This window comes from Plectropomus leopardus, chromosome 6, assembly GCF_026936395.1.
Source record: "Plectropomus leopardus strain MGB_pleo_1.0 chromosome 6, ASM2693639v1, whole genome shotgun sequence".
Lineage (NCBI taxonomy): Eukaryota > Metazoa > Chordata > Actinopteri > Perciformes > Serranidae > Plectropomus > Plectropomus leopardus.
The window spans coordinates 17484889-17507612 of NC_142181.1; the positions used below are offsets into that span (position 1 = coordinate 17484889).

A 22724-nucleotide genomic window follows, 5' to 3' on the forward strand; every position below is an offset into this window, starting at 1 on the left:
GACTGTCAGCTGCGCACCACTGGTCGGTTTAAAGCCACAGGATTTGGATTAAATAGCTTGCGAGAGAGCCGATGAGGCTTGAGCGCGGGAGGGGAGGGAGCTAAGGGCTGATTTTTATCTTTTACCGGATCGAGAAGGGGAGGGGGCACGAGAATGAGTTATTCTTGTAGCAGCGCAGAGCCTGTTTGCTGCACGGTGTATTAGCCAGCGCGCAACTACAGGCTGCGACGCAAGTAAATCGGCCCCTGCGGCGACGACGCCGAGAGCATCAGAAAGCCTCAGCTCCTGTCAGGTCGCGCACCGAGCAGCCCTCTTCTGTTGGACATGAAAGTGCAGCAAGGCTGCAACTCATCAGACATGGGGATCCCGGTTACTACTGAAGAAGAATTGCGCAGAAATACCGTAATAACGCCCGATGATGTGCTCGGGCTGCAGAAGATCACCAAGAGTAAGTAACCTGCTCCTGTAATTGGCACGGTGTGGAGAGTAGTTACAGCCTTACAGTTAGAGGAGATTAGTGAGACCCATCTGCTGCTGCTTCCTTGTTCAGCGTTTCTTTCTGTGAATAATGTGACTTGCGTCCATTTACTGTTTTATTGGCTATCTCGAGGAAGTACAAACAGATACCATGGACAGCGACACAGTCTCAAATGACTCTTTCTCTCTCTGTATAGCTTTGAATAAGACTAAGCACTTTTAAGTGAGAAGTTAGAGCTCTGGTATCTTACACACTGAAAGTTTCTTTTTGGTTTTATTTACAATTTTGACTGGACCGATTTTGATTGGCAAGTTTCCCAATAACAAAAGCAACGTGTGATTGTAGGTGTTTGCATGTTTGTTTATCTCTGTGTTTGAGTGTGTAGGCACTGGCAGAGAGAGAAGGTGACTGGATGTACTTTGTGGTGCGCTTCTAAAAAAAAAAAACCTGGCTCTTACTACATCCTCACCTCAAGACACCTGTGGCTCTGAGGTAACAGGTGGCCAGAGATGGGATCCAGTGATTATGGCTCTTCACAGACAGTACTCAGGTGGAACAAACACAAGAGGAGAATACCATCAGCCTGTTGTTTGACATATTTTGGAAACTGTTTCCATAATATGTCATGGAAACAGGATAGGGAGGGCTGTTAGCCAGCAGAGTCAGAGGAGTTTCACAAACTTTGAAATTCTATCTTCCAAATAATATCCTACACTGTCTCCTGTAGGGCTGCAAATTGTAAGCACTTTCCTTGACTATTAGTAAAATTAATAATCTTTGATTAACCATTATCTGAAGAAAAAAAAAACAACAAATTTTGCTTATTTACAAATGTGTTTTTTTCCCAATCAAAGCTGACAGCAACACATTGCATTGGATGTTGTACTCTGACAGCATTGCATAGCCTGTCAGTTGATCAGTTAAATTTCATATGTTCAGTTAAATTCATAATGACCAATTAATCAATCATCAATTTATTATACTCCATAGTCTCCTGCATCACTTATTTTCTGCCTATGAAATAATTGCTGACCAAGATACTGCTGTTTTGACTTAAATCATAATCGCAACAAGCGTCAATTGACACATCATATCTGGACTTCCGAAGCAGATTCAACAGACTAATGTGTCACATTACAACATGAAGGTTCACTGACAAAGTGGTCGTATTGGCCAAGTTGGGTTGAGAATGATCATAAATTTCTACAGACTGTATATCATGATATATTTACAATGCATTTTATATCAGTCAGTCGCTCTGACTTTTATTTCAGCAACATCATATACTGCATAAAAAAGTGGAAAATAAACAAGTATTTTTTATCAAATTCCACTTAGGCACTCTGTGACCTTGCACTGTGAAAGGTGCTATATTAAATGTTAGTGTAAAGTCTGTGGAGATGGCAAAGAGTAAAAACCATAGATGCCCAAGGCCAAAGAATATAGTTTGTTGAAAGAAAGCAATGTTATTCGTGGAGTTTCCTCTGTGGATGACAGTAAAAATTCTAAAAATTTTAACTCACGGTCTAATCACTAACATTGTCTTATCAAATGTGTGTTTTGAAAGCTAGCATAGTAAACTTTCTTAAAGGGCCAGTGTGTAGGTTATAGAGGCATCTATTGGCCAAAATAGTATGTAGTATTCATAACTATGTTTTCATTCATTTTTAATCATGTAAAAGTAAGCCACTAAATCTAAAAACGAAATGGTGTTATGATTTTCTTTTTTTTTTTCAGATAGTCTAATTATATTTTTAATTTTGCCTCACCACTTACCTAAATCATATTTCCGAATATTTAACATAAAAAAAACCTTAATTAGATCCCCCAAAAATCATATTATTACAATTTGAATATCTATTGTTGCTATTAATAACTATTAAAAACCTGATTTCACTCTCACACTGACTGATCAGTCTTTTGAACTGAAAACAACAAATTTTTAGTCATTGTGTTAAATGGTACACGTGCATTCAATTTCATGAATTGATTTTATAGCAGCGACTGAAAGTGAAGTGTGAAGTCAAAAATTAAACTCCTTAAACATATAACTCCTGAAATTTAACACAGACTCTTTTTTCTAAGATCATCAGATCTGTTTCCCTTTGTTGGCGCCTCAGCAGAAAAGCAATACGAGGGCTGTCAGTGCAATTATACCTAAATCACTCATGATGGTGCGGTAATCTCCGCTCTCCGCTGACATCTACGTAATCTGGATTATTTCAGGAGTGCTGTAACGCAGTATTCCGCAATGACGTTATGCACCTCAGGTAATTAATAACACCGTTTGTTTACATTGTGGATATCAAATTACATGTAGCTACTGTGTTCCCTAACCATTCATTTAATGGCTTTACACAGTTGCATCTTGTAACAAAAATGTATTTTGATGACAAATGTGTCAGCAATATTCCTGTTCATTTCAAACGCAGCAGAATGATGCTTGGATTTGTGCAACTGCACTGAGGTTGAATCTGCTTCCTTGTTTCCTGTTAAGTGATGAGAGCACAAAAATGTCTCTCCAAGGCCCAATCGTTTTAAACGACAAGCCACACCACAGAGAAAAGAATAGTGTGTCACACAATACAGACTGTCATTTTCTGCTGCAAGAGAAAGAAAATTGCAGTTGGAAAAGAGGGAAGTGGAAAATGCCTCACCCTGCGGTGTAAATGACTTTTGCAGTTGTGCTTTTGGGAGGTAAATGCCACAATTTTGGGGCAGTCCAGCTCCAGTCTGTCACAGTGGTTAAGTACTGATAAGCAAGGCACAGTGCCTCATTGTCACACAGGCGGTAGAGGAGAAGAACTATAATCCAGGCAGCAGAGAAGAGCTGCTGTGTTATGAAAAACGGCACATTATCAGTTCACTATTAACATAATGGATGATTTATGATATGCAGGCAGGCAGTTCGTTATTTTATTAGACACAAGCCGAAATACTGCTGTTACAGAATACATGTTACCTTCATAATCAACATTTTGTAACCTTCTAATACAAAAGAATTGCAACAGATGGACAGCAGAAGCATGAAATTTCCTTGATTATTATCAACATATAAGAAAGATCTGCTGTTAAGCTCTTATATATAATAATTTTATTGTGTTCAATGCATTTCTAAAAATGTTATTTGCTTCTCCCACTGTCATCCACCATGTCTAATTCCATGTAAGAGCTCTGGAGTGAGCAGTCAGAGTGAGAGAGCAAGGATTTTCTGTTGATAAAAAGTGCAAACATGCCTCTTACTGGAAATGCTCTTTAGCCTTTCAATTTGACGGCAATTTTTTAAATGTGAACCATGAAATTAAAACACACACTCTTCAGTTGGAGCATAGTAACCTCGGCGCCCCAGATCCCTACTCACTATTTGCAGAGATTCAGACAGAAAAAAGTTTGAGTAGGTTAATGCGTATAAAGGTTTATCAAGACTGCACAATAGTTTATAATACTCTCAGACAGGACTGTACTTCTTTGGAAAGTTATGGGGCTCAAACCACAAATTGAATCCGGATAAATTGACATACTTTGAAAATTAGTTATTTTATTATAAAATTATCACAAAACTGGGAGAAATGTCCAGAAAACTATATTTATAATCTGTATAATTATATATTTAAATATTATGTTAAGGGGGAAAAAAATGTAGGATATTGTTTTCAATTTCCAGGATTCTTTTGTGGTCATTTTCTTGTTTGTTTTTGGATTTTGCTTTTTTTTTTTTTTTTTCTTTCTTTTACCTTTTAACTAATTTCTTGCAGTTTTTTAGGCCATGTCTTGTTGATTTTTATCATTGCCTTCTCTCTGTGTTTTGGAAAGAAATAAAACCAATTTTCTCATGTTTCAAAGGGTTGAAGCAACATTATACAGAAATCTGTATTTTTGGCACCCCTACAGTTTCAGAGAGGTACACCATTGTAAAAAAAAACCCAAAACAAACAAAAAACAGGATGGCAAACTGTGAATACCTTCCTGACATACGCTGTACTGATTTGTGTCATGTCTAATGGGAAAACAACAACTATAACAGCAGAGCATACATCCCTGCCAATGTAATTTATGACAGATTACTACTTGGGCCGTGACCTTATCGGTGTCATCCCTGTCTCAGGGAGTCTCATGGACAGCTGTACACATGCATGTTTTGATACGCAGAAGCATTTGTCAACGGAGAATACGACGTCAGAAGAACCATGCCAACTGACAGGTTAGAGACATTTTACAGGATTTAATGCAAATATGACAAGTTCGTTTCAATCTCACACCTTCAGTGGTTGGTAGTAGCTGAACTGCCAATCACAGTGATTTAATTCACCAACCGGCTCCAATGCTGATTCGACGTGCTGAATTGGCCATAAGAAGCCGTCAAAGGCTGACTACATGGCATCACATTTGTGTCATTAGTCGCATTGGTTTGCGAGGACTTATAACGTTCAAGTGGCAGTTAATTTGTGCATGTGAACTAATATAATGCGCTTTTGAGTATGTTCTATTGTGCGACTAACAACATAAATGTAACAGCATAATCATAGTGCACACTTTGCTTGACAGGGGCATTCATTGCACTTCACTCAGTTGTACACATGAAAAGAAATGTCAGTAGTAGTATGTAAAGTGGAAAAAGAGCTTGAATCCCACCACATACTGAGTGAAGTGGACGTGCTTGTTAGATTGTCAGTTTCAAAAGCTACATAATTGTTGGATGAAAAAAATGCTAAATCCCATTACAATTTCTTTACCATAAAAGTGAGTACATTTCAAATTAGAAGAAAGAGACCCACAAAAAGTAAAAACAAAATTGGAACTATTATGTAATAGGATGTAGGAGCACCACCAAACTTTATCCTCTGTTGCACTGTGGGTATTCTTGCCTCAAAAGAATCTACATTGGTATGTAATTTTGCCTCATCCAGATGATTTACTCAGAACAGCTTGGTTCTTTTTACACTAATGGGTGATCAATTTTTTGGCCTTGATAACTCTGGGACACAGAGCAGTGCTTTATCTACGTCGGGCGGCATTTCCACTCTGTGATGTCTGCCAACACAATGGATACAGCTTTAATTAAAATTGATTGGTGCAGCCGGTTCTTAATCACTCATGCACAGCTGTCACAAGGTTACTCTTTCAGAGTGATTTGACATGGAGAGAGACAGCTTGTTTCATCAACATCAGCAATCAGCAGAATCTCATGAACTGCCTTTTACTTGCTTGATCTTACTCTTTGAATCAGACAGTTGTTGGCACACTTGCGATCAGATTAACTCAATATAACAAATGTTAATATGCTGAAGGTGCATTGTGTAAGACTGTATTGTCCTACAGCATTTGATATGGTAATAGATCAATACCAATATCTGGCTGGTGCTGATATTCCTGGCTAGAGCTCTGTGTTAAAGTCGCACGCTTACATCTGTGTGCATCAATTGACAAAAAGGGAAATATGTGTTGACACTTTCCATATTTATTTAGCTACCTCGATTCTTTCCAGTTTAAAAATCATATCAGCTCAGACCGACTTGCAAAGAGGACACTCTATGTACTAATAGGAGGTGAATGGTCCTAAAATTTTTGTCTATGCTTAAGTAAAAATGTTAATTTTCAATGGAAATTAGAAATACAAAGAGCTTGCAGCATGCATTTCTTCACGGTCCAATGATCCCATTGACAAGATTTTCAATGCCTTGCAAATGATTATTACAGCATCTCAGCCAACAGGCAACTAAGACTGAATCTTGGTTGATTAAGTGACACCTGTAGTTTCTTATGGTAAATGACTAATACAGACTATCACCGCCTGCTGGTTCAGAGAGTTATTTCCTCTTATGTGGTTGCAGAACATATGTTCTATTTGGTTGTTGGCTGTAGTCTTGGCAATGTGTTTAGGTGCAACTTTTTGACAGAGACAGCAGCAGTCTGTCATCACCACCACTATTTCTTAGATGTCGGTACGGTGCGTCTGGGCCTTAACAGCTCACTGTGGCTGGTCCTTCTTGTTGAATTACTATCGGCAATATTCCAAACTGATCAGCTGTCAGAAAATGCAGAACATGACCATTGTCTTATTTTGAAGATGTATTTTTGATGAACAACACCAGTAGTGCTAATTGTCATCTCATTTTTTGCAAATCAAATTTTTTTTCCTGATTCTTTCTTACTGATTATCTAGAATCATTCAACACTCAGTACAATTCAATTAGTACAAAATGGATCAAAATATATACAAGTCTTCATTGTCAATCCTTTTCATTTAAAACTGAGGCAATAGATTTGCATTAACAGTAACTTAATACAATATTTTTTCTCCTTCAACTTTGACACCTAGTTTAAAATACTGCAAATATATAAATATTGCAATTCTTTCATTTGTACCATAGGCTTAATCACTATTGTGTTACCTCATTTGATGATATATTGACTTTTCATACATGTATTTATATGAAAATCTTTGAATGTATTACTTTAAATAATTACCTTTGCTTTCTTTTGGGTTCGTGGCTGTGCACAGAGAGAAACTGGAGCAGCTGAAATGCTGTAGTTGCTTTAAATAAGCTGTTATACAAAAGGGTTGCTACTTGAAGTAAAATAAACTTCATTCAAAGTCAACAGAAACAAGGTTGAACTCACAAAAGTTATCTTGGTTTGTCTTTACACTTTTCCAACAATCACCAACTGTGGTTTGGTTTAAATAAACCATTAATTCACCCAGTTAGATGCGAAAATATGTTGCCTCTATAAACGCTAAAATTACTGTCTATTTAAAGGGAGTCTGGTGGGTCTGGCAATAATTTGGGGGCTGTTTCTGGTTCAACAAAAATGCCTATTTCTATATGGATCAGAGAGTAAGCACTTTTTATTGGATGTAAATCAAAGGTGTAAACATGCAGCCTGCTATCTCACTCAATACTGATGCTTGTTTGCAAGATTGAAGCCAGGCTAGCTTGGGTGATTCAATCACTTGCATTCTTGCTAAGAGTTAGATAATAGAGATTAAATTTCTTGTGTGTGTAAACTATGAAGCTAGATAGTTATTTTGGCTTACCACAAAAACTGGAAACAGCTTGCAAAGTGTACAAAATTGGCCTTACAGAATCTCAAAAGCTGTTGTCTCATTTGTTTAATAATAATAATAACAAACTTTATTTGTATGGCACCTTTTATACAAGAAATGCAGCCCAACATAACATTATTTAGGAGAGGCCTGTTTCACTGTTTCCAGTCTTTATGCTCTGCAAAGATAACAGTTTTCTGGCTGCAGCTTCATATCTATCGTACAGAAATAAGCTTTTCCCAAAATGTTAAACTATGTCTTATTTTCATTTTCGTGATTCAGTGAGTTTAGAGCATTATATTATATATGTCCTCATAAAATCCTCTCACAGAAGAATTATTTCTTTCCGCTCAGTGAAGCAGGTCGGTGAAAGATAAGAGGAAAAGAATCTCATCTGCATTCAGCTGCTCAGAATGCAACCTCTCCACGAACCTCAACGTTTGCCATTTTGCCTACAGGTGCTGTTAACTGAGACATGAAACAGCTTGCCATGCACAGGTGCACTGTACATCACGATGTGAACACTGAGGTGTAATGCTAATGTGACTAGCTGTATTTGGCTATAGATTTTTTTTTTTTTAAATGTGAAGACAAGTAATCATGTCTGCATTGTTCTTCCTCATGTTGCGGGATTAATTCAACACGCAGTTTCGGCATTGATCGGAGAGCACAGGGTCAAATGGAAAGAATAAGGCATGTGAAGTCAATCCCTGTGGCTGAAAGTCTGTAACTCCAGGCTAATCTTGGGGATTAAGGAGCTATAAGTGGCAGCTCGCTTGCTCTTTATGAATGCCACTTTGGTGTCAGACAGGCACTGTGTATCTGAACACAGGAACACAGCATGACTCAAGACTTGGTGCTAAATTTACACACTTTAGAGGGGCTGCTGCCAGAGGGATCTTTTCAAGACTGAACTGACTTTGTACTCCAGTAGAGTGAAAATTATTATGTTTAACAAGAATCTGCTGTCGGTCTTTGGTTCTATGACTAATGTGCTTTAAAAACCACACAGTAAAATCCTTTGTAAGGCTAAAAACATGACATTAGATACATGGAAATCACAATAAGAAATCAGCTATTCTGAGAGTTCATGACATGATAAAAGCATATTATAATCTATCATGCCATATTGTTATTGAAGCCACTGTTGACATGCAGCCTCTTAATATTCTCCATCAGATCTGCGCGTCCTGATTCCTCTTTGTGCCTCAAGCCTATGAAATCAGGCAAAAGGAGGCCCTCTGTCTATAGGAGGAGGCCTCAGACATATACCTTTACCAGACATGAAGCATTGCATTTGCATACCACTGATGCCTAACCTGCGATACTCTTCTTTGATTTGCTGCTGCACCTTGTTGTTGCGGAGCAGCCAGGTGGATGAGGGGAAGGAAAAAGACAGGCTAATCGAGCTGGCACACTATCAGAAGGAGCGTTGCTAGGTGATGGTGTTGAAGGAAGTGAAGTGGAGCACTTTGTGTGTGTGTGCGTGTGTGTCAGAGAAAGACATAAGGAAAAATAAAATGAGGTGTGAACATGTTTACCAATATCATGCTTTACAAGACAAGGTAATTCATGTGAGATAGTAACTAACTGATTTTTTGCATTCAGTTTTATAGTAATTTTAATAGTTTGTCTTTGTATAGATGCACAGTTAAAGCTGGGATTATTTACTTCCAAGAGGATATTTTTCTGTTAGCAGAATGACGAGAGTATGGTTTTCCTTTTTTACTACATCACTGGGACCAGTTGTACTGAAACCATACACTGTAAAAAAGATAATGGACTTAGCCAACATAACGTCAGCCATTGGTCTGTGGACTCCCATTTTTAAGCCACAAGTATGGCATTTTGGCAGTTGGCTTCTTGTTGTTTTGGAGCTGGGGGTGACAATTTTTGGACAAGAGGGTGGAGTTAACTCAGGCCCCCAAAAAAGCAGTTCAACCTTGCTTCAATTTCCCAGTGGCATTCAGTTTCCCAGAATCGCAGCAAAAAAAAAAAAAAACCCCATACAGTTCACAAAGCTGACCAACATTGTTTCCTTGAGCTAAGTAAAACATTACTTTAAATATTCTGCGAGTTGCATACTGTAGAATAAACTCAGAAACTTGTGTTTGATTGTTTGTTTTAGTTTAAAAGGGAAGTATTCATGCCCACTGGGTATCGCTATGGTGATTTTTTACAACAACAAAAAAAAAATCCATAGTAAGTTCTGTCATTTGTTCTAGACAGACCTGCACATTATTGTGTTGTTTAAGGGTGCTGTGAACATCATTTATACTTTAAGCCCACATCAGGATTAAATTTAATTTCCTTACTCTCAGGCACCACATTGCTGGTGAGTGGATTTGTCACAGCAACATGTTTTCAGAAACATCTTTGAAATCCATCTACACCTTGACAAATCAAAATGTTTTGTGCAAAATACAAAATGTATCATGTAATGATCCTAAATATTCTCAAATGCAAACCTAGACATCTGCTATAACTGTGAAACAAGACCCTGGCTCATCATAAAACAGACTGTGACAAACGTCTGTCTACAGAAGAGGCCACATTCATCATAAACAAGATTAAACATCCTCTATCCCCTCTCTGTCTCTCACATACCAAAAATGACTCTCATCATTCAATGTGTGCAATGTGTTCCTTTTCTCTTCCCACAGCTCACACTTCATTTTGTTGTTACAAAACAGTGAGCATCTGCAAAGATTTTTATTAAACTTCTAAAAGACGGCACAGTGAGTCGTCAACAGTCAATCTGCTCCATGTGCAGAGGCTATACAATCTCTATTTGGTAACGTGCTCTGGGTTTAATACGACTGTGGGAGTGACATGGTTATGTGTGAACACTTGCACAGGACTGGGTAAAAGTGACCTCATCGTCTGAGCTATCAGATGAAATGCTCCATCTGTCTTTTTCAGCAAATTCTGGCAAGTAGCCATCTCTGATTCACAAAACGCATCTATCGGTCATCTGCCCGCAAAGAGAGCTGCTCAGTGACAGCTACAAGATGCATGCGGAGTGCTCTGCCAATAGATTCTCAATTAAGTGACATTTTTGTCAGAAATTATTAATTTAGTGGAAGACACTTTTTTATCCTTTAGAATAGCTCTTTTCTAACTCTTCCTTACTTCAGTCCTTACTGGACTATGCATGAGGGAAAAGATTAAGTGTTCAATCAAGATAAAACAATAAAATACTTGATAATATGGTGAAGATGTTTTGTTGTTGTTATTGTTTATTCCATAAACAGACAAATATCTTAAGGAAAACTACAGTATATCGCATACAGTGATTCTGATGCAATCTTTAAATTGACATTCGCACAGTAGATTAAATTGTCGTTGCCAGCTGTTATCACAATCATCAAAATGCCTCAGACTGGGCAGTTTAGTAGTCCAGAGGATACACATCAATGCTGTAAAATAGTTGCAGTTTTGTTAGATTTCCGTTTTACATTCGTTAGGTTTAGTTGCCATAACTACAAGGTTAATTTCAGGGAATGTTTGGGTTAAAATAAGTATGTTTGTTACAGAGTGTATTATGACATAAGTTAAGTATGTGAAATGGTAAAACAAAACAACCAGAGCTGAGGAGGCGACGGGCAGTCGAACACCTTACAGCTGATGTGTCTTATGCTCTCAAACCAATCACTGGCGACTTGGCAAGTTAGGTCGCAGATTACACCATCATAACACAGTTTTATCTCACCACATATCTTTGGCCTGAAATGGGCTCAACAATATAAAAAATGTAGAAGGTAGAGTAGGGCCATAGTAGCTAAAATGTATGCTCCTGATAACCACTGATGATGGCCATTTAATGGGCTGATAATAGCTTCCTCTCTCTCTTTTTCTTTTTCTCTCTTTCTCTTTCCTTTATATCATTATTGTAACTGAATTGTTATTTATGAAATCCATTGCATGTCTGTCGGTCCTGAAAGAGGGATCCCTGCTCAGTCACTCTTCCTGAGGTTTCTACAATTTTTCCCCCCATTACAGGGTTTTTTTGGGGGGCTTTTTCCTTAGTACATGTGAGGGTCTAAGGTCAGAGGGATGTCATATGCTGTAAAGCTCACTGATTTGTGATAATGGGCTTTAAATAAAATTGACTTGACTTTCTAGACCATGAGGCTGAAAACCAGCAATTAAGGCCTTAAAAGGGCTCACTTCATTTTGTCGTTAGTATAACACAGGGACGAACATCAATATAGAAGTATGACATCAATTGCCGAAATCATCAAATTATGTGATGTAGTTTGGATTAAACTTAGCATACTGAGAAAAAAAAAACAAAAAAACGTACACTTTCCTCTCTGACAGCACTCATCTACCGTCATATTATAGCATTGCTGGGTAAAAATCATGTTACAAATGTAAATATTTTCAATGTAATTGATTTTTAACTTCACAGTATTACATAACAGTATTTGGTCCAGTTTATGATTGTTCAGAGTTTGTCTTCTAGTCAAGATGATCTGAATTCATCTCAGACTTACTCTCAACAATGATTACTTTCAGGCAATGTTGCATGCAAGAACTATAAATAGTGTGTGAAAATGTTTTCTTGCTGTTGCTTTAGAAGCAACACAATCCCAGACTAACAGTAGGCTTATAGTAATATTCTCGGCGCAGATAAGCACCGTACATCAAATGAACTGGCACTAAAGGGCACTGCATCAAACACCAGCTCTCTAACCCTCTTACTGAAGTCTGGAAGGCAATATAAAGAGACTTTGCGTTTTCTAGCCAGAGCAGCTTTACATGGCAACGTCTCGACCAGTCTTGTGATGTTTACCATGGAAACACTCCACTCGCATCTGTATATGTTAACAGGAAATTATCACCAGAGACAAACCCAGTGCACTCTGCAATGCAGATGCAGCAGCTGCAAATGTAAACAAACTACATGCATATGCATAAATATACATATTCATGCAAGGTATACATGAATTTTCACACAAATGCATGCGTTAATACAGTGCAATTCTTATTGATTATATATTTGTCCTTTCTAATTTGTCCATTAGTTTTTGACGATGATGTGACACAAGTTTATTAATTGTTAATTACTGGGGATATTGAATATATTTAGATATAAGTTAGGGGGGTCAGGGGGGTTGCATGTCAAAGTTAAAGCAGTATTTTGCATCAGTGAAAATTATGATTAAACAAGTCAGGAAGCTGACAATGTTCTTCACTCACTCCAGATATAAAATATAACATACAAATTAAAGAGTTTTAAAAAGAGTTTTCTGTGCTTAATGTAGCTGTTAAAGCCATTACTTAAACGCTGTAATCAACATTTCACCAGGATATACAGTATGTGTCAGTACTTGTGTAAAAATGTTTGTGTGTGCATCTATGACATTGTCTAGCTCACAATGCAGTGCATATATTTCTAATATGTAATTAGCCTACGTAAACAAGTTTACTGTGTTTCATGTCCCACAGAATAATGAATAGATAGAAAATATGTGCCCCTGATCCATAGATTCTTGGTAAGATGTCGTAATTTAAGAAGAGAGACACCAAATATTACCAAATCTTTGCAATGCAACTTGCAGATTTTAATTAATTAGGGAAAGCTCTTTGGTTATGTCACATGGAATCTGTAATTTACATCAGCGTCCAAAATACGCAATCCACAATAAGCTCTAAATAGTCCTATTTCACAAGAAGGACATTTTTAAACAAGGTGTCAGGTACAGTGTACTGTACTTTATGAAGAGGTCTATAAATATCTCCAAGCAGGTGGCTAAGGCCTGTGTGGCCCATCTGCTCTCTAACCCTCACAAACAGAAGGGATGTAGCAGTGTGAGTTTGTGTATGTGCAGACACATGTGCACAAATACCTGAACCATATCATGTGTGTGTCTATATTATTTTGATTATTTTGACCTTTGTCCTTGCACCTTACTGTTGTTTTGAAAACGCTGAAGTCTTCAGTAAGGAAGACCCTTCAACTCTTATGCAACATAGACTACTAATAATAACTGTCCCTGCCATAACCCTAATGAGATGGTAGGTGTGTGTGTGTGTGTGTGTGTGTGTGTGTGTGTGTGTGTGTGTGTGTGTGTGTGTGTGTGTGTGTGTGTGTGTGTGTGTGTGTCCAAACCAGCCGGTCCATGTGATGGTAAAACACAATAAGCCTCTTAGGTCTAATCCAGCTCCGTTGGGAGGGGAGTGTCTCACACGCTCACACATGCTCACACACGCGTGCACACACACGCACAGTGCCAGTATGACCAAATCTTTCACCCTGCTATGGGTACTTCAGAGTTTTTGTCTTCCAGGGGGCTTGTTTATGGTTAACTTAAATATCCTGCTGTTCAGTGCAAACAAAAACCTCTTGGAAGTAATGACTGTGAATGTGAAAAGAAACTACAATGTTGAGTCAGAAATAGTATAATTGTGAGGTGTGTGTTGTATTTGTTGTTGTTAAATAATTTCTATGGTGTCCATAAAACTATACATTTGACTTGTATGCCTTTCAAGATTAAAGATTTAAAGGATAAATTCAATATTTTTTCAACCTGGAACCCAGTTTACCATGTTTTTGGTGTCAAAAGTGTCCAATGGGTATAGGGGGGATCAGCTCTTGAAAAAGTATATTTTTCATATGTATCTTGGAGAATTCAGTATTTTTTTTCAACCAAACCAGAGTTAGTGATTGTTGGAACAGCAGAAAGATCAATTAAGATGGTTATTCTGAGCTGTATTTTGTTTCTTTCGACTTTGAATGAAGTGTGTTTTATGATGATAAAATGACTGTTTACTTAAATTGAGTCTGTTGAATTTGGAGATGGTGATTTCAGTCTGTTCCTGGCTAAACAAAAAGGATTTTACTCCTTAATAAAATTGTCTCTGTAGGGACACTTTTCAGAAGTGTCAAGGTTGTAAATATAGGAACTTGACCCAAATGCTCAACACGTACACAAACGCTGGATAAAAGTCGCAGCCTTTACTTGGCAGAGGGGGTTCGATACTCCCGTGTATCGAACCCCCTCTGCCAAGTAAAGGCAAAGCAAACTAATCTAACAGGGAGATGACAAAAACACGATCAGAAGACCAAAAAATCCAAAAACCAGAAACACACACACAAAAGTAAACAGGTTGGAACGCTCACACGGGGTACGAAAACGAATTGGCCCTGAGAGGAGGGAACTCACAGACTAAATACAGGAAGGATAATGAGGGACAGGTGAGGGTAATTGAGGAGGAGTAGAGAAATACACAGGTGGGAAAAACACAAAGACAGAAAGTAAAACAAGACATGAGAAGAGTGACTACAAAATAAAACAGGAAACAAACATGAATAAATGAATGAGTGAAATAGAAACTCACGCAAAATCCAAAAGCCACAAAATCTTCTTGATGCACAAACGAATCAGGAGAAAACACAAGGTAGATCACTAATATCAGAAACTTATAAGATAACCTCAAATGGTTATAGACAAAAGTCTCTTTGCGGAGCATGACAATAATTTGTGAGACTCCAAAAACGTAATCTGACCCTGTCAGCAGCATTGAAGAAGCACATTTAGTGGAAATAAATTGATGGTACAAAATGGCCCCAAGTGATTACATTGCAGCCTGATTCGCAGCTCAATAGTGAACCAGTTTTAAAAAATTGTTGTTCCCATTAGATACAAATCATGAACTTAGGTTGAAAAAAACTGAATTTACCCTTCAGTACTTCATCTCATTCTCAAACAAGTATTCCAAATAAATAAAGAATAAAACAAAATCCCTAGACATAACATACATTAGAGTCATAAAGCAAGTGGTACTTAAAAGCATAAAAATGACCATATGCAAACACTAAAAAGTCAATAGAGAAAAAAAGAGAAAAGAAACATTATTCAAGCAAGCTTGCAAGCAGGGCTCCCATCCATAAAACAAAATATCATACTGGTACATGTAGGAGGTAATACTATGAGTTATAGTTATATAAAACTTAATTATGAAAATGTCATGTCCCCTGTTCTTGTTCTGTTATGTGTAAAGTACTTTAACGAAATGTTAAAATGTATTCCGGCTCAGTGAAATTAGACAGGCTAACACTGCATGAATAGATGTTGTTTTATGAGATGCTTTGCAGTTTAAAACTTGCAGACTTGTTCTTTTGAAACAAGCTGATTCACTCCAATTGGTTAACAGCATTATAAGAAGAAAGCACAACAGAGATACTGAATCACATTGAGATACAGTGCATGCACTGTGTGGGATGATATAAACAGCATTATTTCTGTGCATCCTGCAAGAGGAATCCCTCCTTTTTTCTTATTCCAATTTTATGATTTATGGCTAGAAGGTGTTGTGTGTTGTAAAGATAGTAAAGCAAATTCGCAACTAATAATTTTGAGCTACATATATAAAACTTACTTGACTTAGCTTGTCTATTTTTTTAAATGTATGTACTGATTTATGTGGCGCAAATTATGAAAATGTTATACAGACACACCAGAGGGATTTAGAGTGTTTCTTTGTACATTATACTGTACGGCTTCATGGACTGCGTAATTTGTCTCTGCAGCACAGAACCTGTCGGGCAGGGTGTGGACTAATTGTTGGTGTCATAGCATCCTTGGCATAATTGTGAGGATACAGTACTGAGCATCCAAAAAAAAGGGTTAGGACAAAGTGTTCAGCACAGAACAGGCTTGAGAATGAGATCAGTTCAGACTTGACCACAACAACAGATTTCACAGTATCTTGGCAGAGAACTACAGAAATGACAGTTTCTCATTAACTAACAGCTTGCTGCCCTGACATGAAAGGTTTGCGTCATTCACTGTGAAAACACGGATGGATCAGAAAAAGACTGCTGGTAGTATCTAGATGAGAATATAGCCTAAAGTGTGTTTTCTCTCTGTCTTTCAGATTATCTTTGTTCTCCAGAGGAAAATGTCCACATGATTGACTTCACCAGGTTTAAGATCCGGGACATGGAAACGGGGACGGTCCTGTTTGAGATTACTAAACCTCCAACACCAGGTCAGCTCCAAACCTCAGAGACGACATAACTGATCAGACAACAGAGCCTCAAACTTCTGAATATGTTTTGGAGGCTGAGTTTAAGTCCGTGTTTGACTTGGTGTTGGTTTTGTGATGTGAGCTACTTGCTTTTTACTTTATTGTACACAATGTACAAGGGTGTTTACGGAGGTGGGGACTTCAGTCACGTGACTTGGGCTTGAGTTACAAATTTGATGACTTAAGGGCACTGACACACCAAACTGTCAATTAACCTGTCGCCCTAGTTTTTGCAGTGTGTCCCGCTCCGTCAAAACTAATCGGTTCTTGTCGGCTTTTTTTTTTTCGGTGGATTCAGCATGTTGAACAAGCGTCACAGCTGGCAGAGTCTGTCAGTGAATGAAATCATTCTGATTGGCAGTTCAGTTCAGTGCAGGAGAAAAGAAAACTTCAAAAGTTGTTATATTAGGTTAGTTTTCAAGCCATTGAGCTCTTTAACAGAAACGGTTTGAGTAATTTTTCTCCAGCGCACAATAAATAACATTTCTTCTTTTAAGACTGGGTTGTGTTGATGTGCTAACTGGCTGACTAACATCTCAAATCCATCCTGTCAGTCTTCCAGTTTCCCTTTTTGAATGGCAATCACACACTACTCCTGCCTGCTGGTACGAAAAGTTATTTCCTCTCATGCAGGCCAAGAACGTGCATGCAAATTGGCCATTGCTTGTAGTCTTTGTGGTGTCTGCAAGGACAACAAATTAACAAAGACACAAATGACATGAAGCGACAAACAGTTGGCCTTCATAGTCTGGGCCCTTCGACTCCATTTGACAATATCAAAAAAAGACTCCGTTTGTACTTAAACACAACAACTTCCAACAAACTTGTTTTAACAGTAAGTACAATTTTTAAAAGCGTTTGTATATTTCATATATTATCCCTCTGTTCTTAAAAGTCTACAACTTGGGACTTGAATACAAATACTTTGGACGTACTTGTGACTTGCTAATCAATGGTTTGGTCCCACCTCCTGTATGTTACTTGACAGATTTTATTGTATGATTTTTTTTTTCGTTTCTCTGACCCTGCAGAGGATAAGCAAGTATAGACAATGTTTTCATTGATATTTTAATATGTGAGCTGTAGTTCTAACTCTTTTAAATGTCTCTTCTTTAGCTGGAGGCAGGAAGCACTGTGACCCTAACGCCGGCCGTTTTGTCCGATACCAGTTTACCCCAGCCTTCCTGCAGTTGCGGCAGGTTGGAGCCACGTAAGTTAACATTCAGTGTGTATTTGAAGACTCAGAGAGAGAGATGCGTCCAAAAAAGCTGCATGATGCAATAATGTCAGCACTGATGCACTGACAGAAGACACATACCGGATGTGGGAGGTGAGTGGGCGTCAGTGTGGGTCGGCAGGCTGACGCTGATGAGTGTAAACACACAGAGCGGCTGAGCCCACCTGCTGAGTCAGGCACCGAGTAGCTGTCAGTGGTCCTGAGTTGTTTTCATCATCATCATCATCATCATCATCAGACTCCTACTCTGTGACTGACTGCCGATTTCAATCCAACCAACAGCTGACATCCATATACTACAGGCTGAATGAAACGGCTCAATGTATATTAAAGTGTTTGGTGCACAATGTGGTCAGGGTTTTATGCTTTTATTTAGCATAGCACCTCAGAATAGATATATGTTTGTTGTTGTTATGAAAGGCCAATTTAAAGGAGGATTCTGTTTATATTAACAACTTTTATTTTGATAGTTTTGACCTTCATTCTTACCTATCTAATCCAATAACGTCACAAAAATGACATCAGAGGTATCTGTAATAACAGTGGCAGATTTTTTACTTATTTTTTTTTTACTGGGGTGGCCCGAGTAGAGCACTGACATATGCAGGGCTGGCATTAAGTACGAGTGCTGCTGCACATCAGTCGGCATAATTAAACTTTTTCTTTCTCCACTACCCATATCTACTTTGATTACAAATATTGCAGTGTCTTACATTCCTGTTTGTAGTTAAGTTTAAAAGATAAATAGACATACTAATCACAGCAAAACTAAATGATGCCACATAAATGTAAAATAACACCTCCATACTTTAATAAAGACATTTTTCCTACAAAAGACAGACTAGACATTACTCTGGCACATTACGGCCTCTCAGGTTTAAGACTGAATCGCAGCTTATAAACAAAAATTCATTTTACTGGTCAAACAGCTCAAACTGACTGGGTAGATAGCCAGTCATAAAGGGGGTGGTAAACAATCTCCTAGGTTAGTTTAAATTTGATTTTTTTATATTTCCATTGCTAATTTGCCACTGCCACTGTCAGACCAAACAGCAGACCTTTTACATTCCAAAGATGAACAAAAGCAGAGCAGAGCACCGCAGTCTGCGGAAACATTTGCCCCCAAAACAGCCGTTTATGTTGTCACTTCGCTTTGTGATCAATAAGTCATAACCAAACAATACCAGTGCACACTGTTTTGCAAAAATTAAAAAAAAAAAAACAAGATTAAATGGGCTTAGCACCTACACCTTTTAACAGTGTCATCAGGCATGTAAATAAAGCTCACAGATAGCCTACACTTAGGCTGGAGTCAGGTACTGGCAATCACAGCAGCACTGGAAAATTGTGGGGCAGGTGCAATCAATGAAGTGTGTGCACACAATCAGAAACAACAACGTGTTCAACGCCAACAAATGCATTATTAATCCTCAATAAGTTTAGATATTCACAGAAAAACACCCAAATGAAATAAATATAAGTACAGATATAGCTGATTACCCTGCATGAAGGGAGAGATGACTAGGGAGTGTTTTGGAACTAATTCTGTCTTTTAGGTATCGGGACGTGTTGCAGAGCGCGTTTTAATGGTTTCTGGTTTCCACATGTAGCCGCCCAGCAGAGGTTTAAACCCGCTTTCCACATGAAACAATAGACAGATGAGTGTTGAGTTGCGTTATTTACCGTGTCGAAATGTTGCTTGTTGCAGGTTGATTTTCACGGTCCATTCTGGAGATACCTGATGCACTTAAAACAAACATAAGCGGTTGGAAAAGTGTATGCTGGCGTCTATCTGGGCTGACTAACTACAGCCGGGGCACCATCCTAATTATCTCACGGCCGTAGCTCGGGCAAGGCTTCAAAATAAAAGCATTTACAAAAAAAAGAAAGGAAAAATCTACTTCTCACCTTAACATTTACATGAACTATGGCATGGATCAAAAACGGTTTGTGCTCAGTTATTGAATATTAATATAAACAAAAATGGCTCCTACACAACTGTTGCACTTAAAGGTTGGGTTTGCACTGACCAAATGTTGTTCTGGACAGGAAGTAGTCATCTGTGAGATGACAAAAATAACTTAAAATAGGCAACCTGCTCTTCTGTGCTCTTAAAGTTCTCCTGTGCAATGATGATTTTTGGTCAACATTGCATCTTTGAATGTGGGTTTTCGATTTTACTTCCAAATTAAGTCTTAAGATTATCTGGATCAACTGTTGGCTTATTTACTACCTGTTTGATCGCCTGATTGTTCGATTTTCTTGCCATGATGGACTCTGTTGTAATGACAATTTGTCAGAAAGTAATTAAGTTACATTTATTTATATAGTGCTTTTCACAGATATATGTCACAAAGTGCTTTACCATGGCAATATACAACATACAAGAAAGAAAGCATGGAATATTAGGTGACTACCCAAGCCATGTAGTTAAAAGTGTAATTATTTTGCACCATTCATAAAAATCAACAAAATACAACAAGAAAAGTGATACAAGTGCATACAAGTATAGCAAATAAGCTACTACTGTGTAAACAAGCTGGAATTATCTTTTAAAGGTTACCTGAATTTGATCAATCTTCAAAGTTCAGCCTGATCTTACTCCCAACCCATCCAATGCCACCGCTTTGTCGGTGATATCAGCATCAGAAACTAACACACAGCGGCAACTTTTGATACGGTATAAAACGCACCTGGTAGTGTCTACTTCTGGCACAGCAGACAGCACCCTAACTCGTCAAATACCATCACTTTGCGAATGGATCTCAGCATCAGACACTAGTACAATGACACCCTTTGAGGTGGGACGCAATGGGTGGTGGTAGTTTGTGATGCTGCTTGCCACTTCCATAGTATAAAGAGCAAGAAAGCCTGTGTAGGTGGATGGGAGAGGAAGAGGATGGATCAAACAAACACAGGACTTTAACCTGGGAGCCTGCTGTTTCACCTGGGAACCTCCTTGTTTTATATCTTATTATTATTATCATTATTTCTTGTGTGAAACGAAAAGTTAGTCCAGTTATTTTAATAAAAAAGTAGTGTACCGTACTTTTTTTCAGCCAAACCATGATTTTTTTTTTCTAAACCTAACCACTTGCTTTTGTTGCCTAAACTTAAGGAAATAAATAGAAAAAACAATGTTTCGCCCTGTTGTCTGTCTATTTTGAAAAAGCCTGAAATAGCAGCCTACAGACGCCATGGTAGATATGCCCAACTCGCTGTATGTGGTTGTACTTACTGTATGTTTGATGATTCAGGGTGTTGACTGGTTTGCAGGATGTGTTAAAAGTTGCTGCATGAGGCTTAACTGATTTGTCTGATTGATGCATCAAAACAAAATTTTAAAAAATTAAAAAATCTCTCAAAATAGGTGACTTAGTTTGCTCCCTGTGTCTCTGCAGAGTGGAGTTCACAGTGGGGGACACACCCATCAACAACTTCCGCATGATTGAGAGACACTACTTCCGTGATCAGCTGCTCAAGAGTTTCGATTTCGAGTTCGGCTTCTGCATGCCCAGCAGCAAGAACACATGCGAGCACATCTACGAGTTCCCCGCACTGTCCGAGGAAATAAGTGAGTGTTGCACACAATAATCATACTTGACCACAAGAGACAAACACTCCCACACAGAGACGTTTTATTAAATCTAACAGGATATAATGAGTGTTGTGTGTTCTCTTTTCGCTCTCAGTGCGTGAGATGATCCTGCACCCTTACGAAACGCAGTCTGACAGCTTCTACTTTGTGGACAACAAGCTGGTGATGCACAACAAGGCAGACTATTCCTACAGTGGGGGACCATAGGAAGACCACTGTCCACCCTTTACTCCTCCCTGTTCTAGACATTTTCCATGCACCACTTCAGGACCAGAAACAGATGAACTAACAAACAGTTAACTGGCATTAAATGCTCTTGACTCACTCCTGTTAAAACTCCATACATTGCCATTCAGGTATTCAGCTGCCAGACCAATAGATTTCTCCCTTTTGCCTCTTTGCAGGAACATCGAATTCTGCCAGTTTTATCATCAGTGTGCATCAGTGTGTGTGAGAGAGTGTGTGGGCAGCAAACACATGCAGTGTCTGTACATACTGTTGTTTTCAGTCTGTGTATGTGGGTTCCACTTGATCATCAGGAAGATTCATTTACATTTTGTGTGTTTTGATAGTTAATAATACAAAGAGACAAAGGAGCCAGAAACACCATGACATAATGAGATAAATAAAGTTACCCTAAACAAAGTTTAATAATCCATTCAGATGTACATTTATATAGTTTGTATAGGAAGCTCATTATATTGTTACTCCTGATTTTTCTTAAATTTCTAGTAGCACACATCAGAATGATTCATTTTGTCATCTCAGCGACAAACAGAAATGTGTACTTTGTCTATGTGAATGTGTCATTTGTTGTATGTTTCCATGTAGTACTACTACTTCAGGAGTATTTTTTAAAGAAATAGCTAGCCACTTTGAAGTGTCAGAACATTAGCCAAAAGTCAGATAACAATTTTGATATCCAGTACGTTCTCTGTAGTACTGAACACTGTGTATACTTTAATTATGATAAATGTTTTAAGTATAAAATGAAAAAGTGTGTAAAGTTTTGACAGCGGAAATTCCATCAATGCAATAAATATGGGATTTTTTCGAAATCTTGAGATCCATTGTTTTTTTCCACCTGAGGATGATACTAAACAAAGAAATTAAATAGAAGTGTAAAAATCATGTTAGGCAGATAATAAATTATCAAACAGAATAGATAAAATAAATAGAATGAGAACCAAGTAAATATAAATCCAGAGATGAGGAAAAATATTATTGTGCTCTACTAAATCTACCATCTTTATTTCTTTTTATTGGTGGTGTTACCTGATGCAATAGAGTGGTGCAGGATTGAGTCCCAAAACTCTGCAATTAGTTA

At 38.0% G+C, this 22724-nt stretch overlaps 1 protein-coding gene across 1 annotated transcript; it reads left to right on the top strand.

Annotated features, from left to right (window-relative positions):
* The first annotated feature begins 117 nt into the window (after positions 1-117).
* Positions 118-22455, top strand: unc119a1 (unc-119 lipid binding chaperone a1). The gene is made up of 5 exons (XM_042486804.2): positions 118-448; positions 16410-16523; positions 17679-17772; positions 21201-21373; positions 21492-22455. Exons 1-5 carry the CDS (start codon positions 325-327, stop codon positions 21602-21604), a joined length of 618 nt encoding a protein of 205 aa, XP_042342738.1. The 5' UTR covers positions 118-324; the 3' UTR covers positions 21605-22455.
* Positions 22456-22724: the final 269 nt, after the last annotated feature.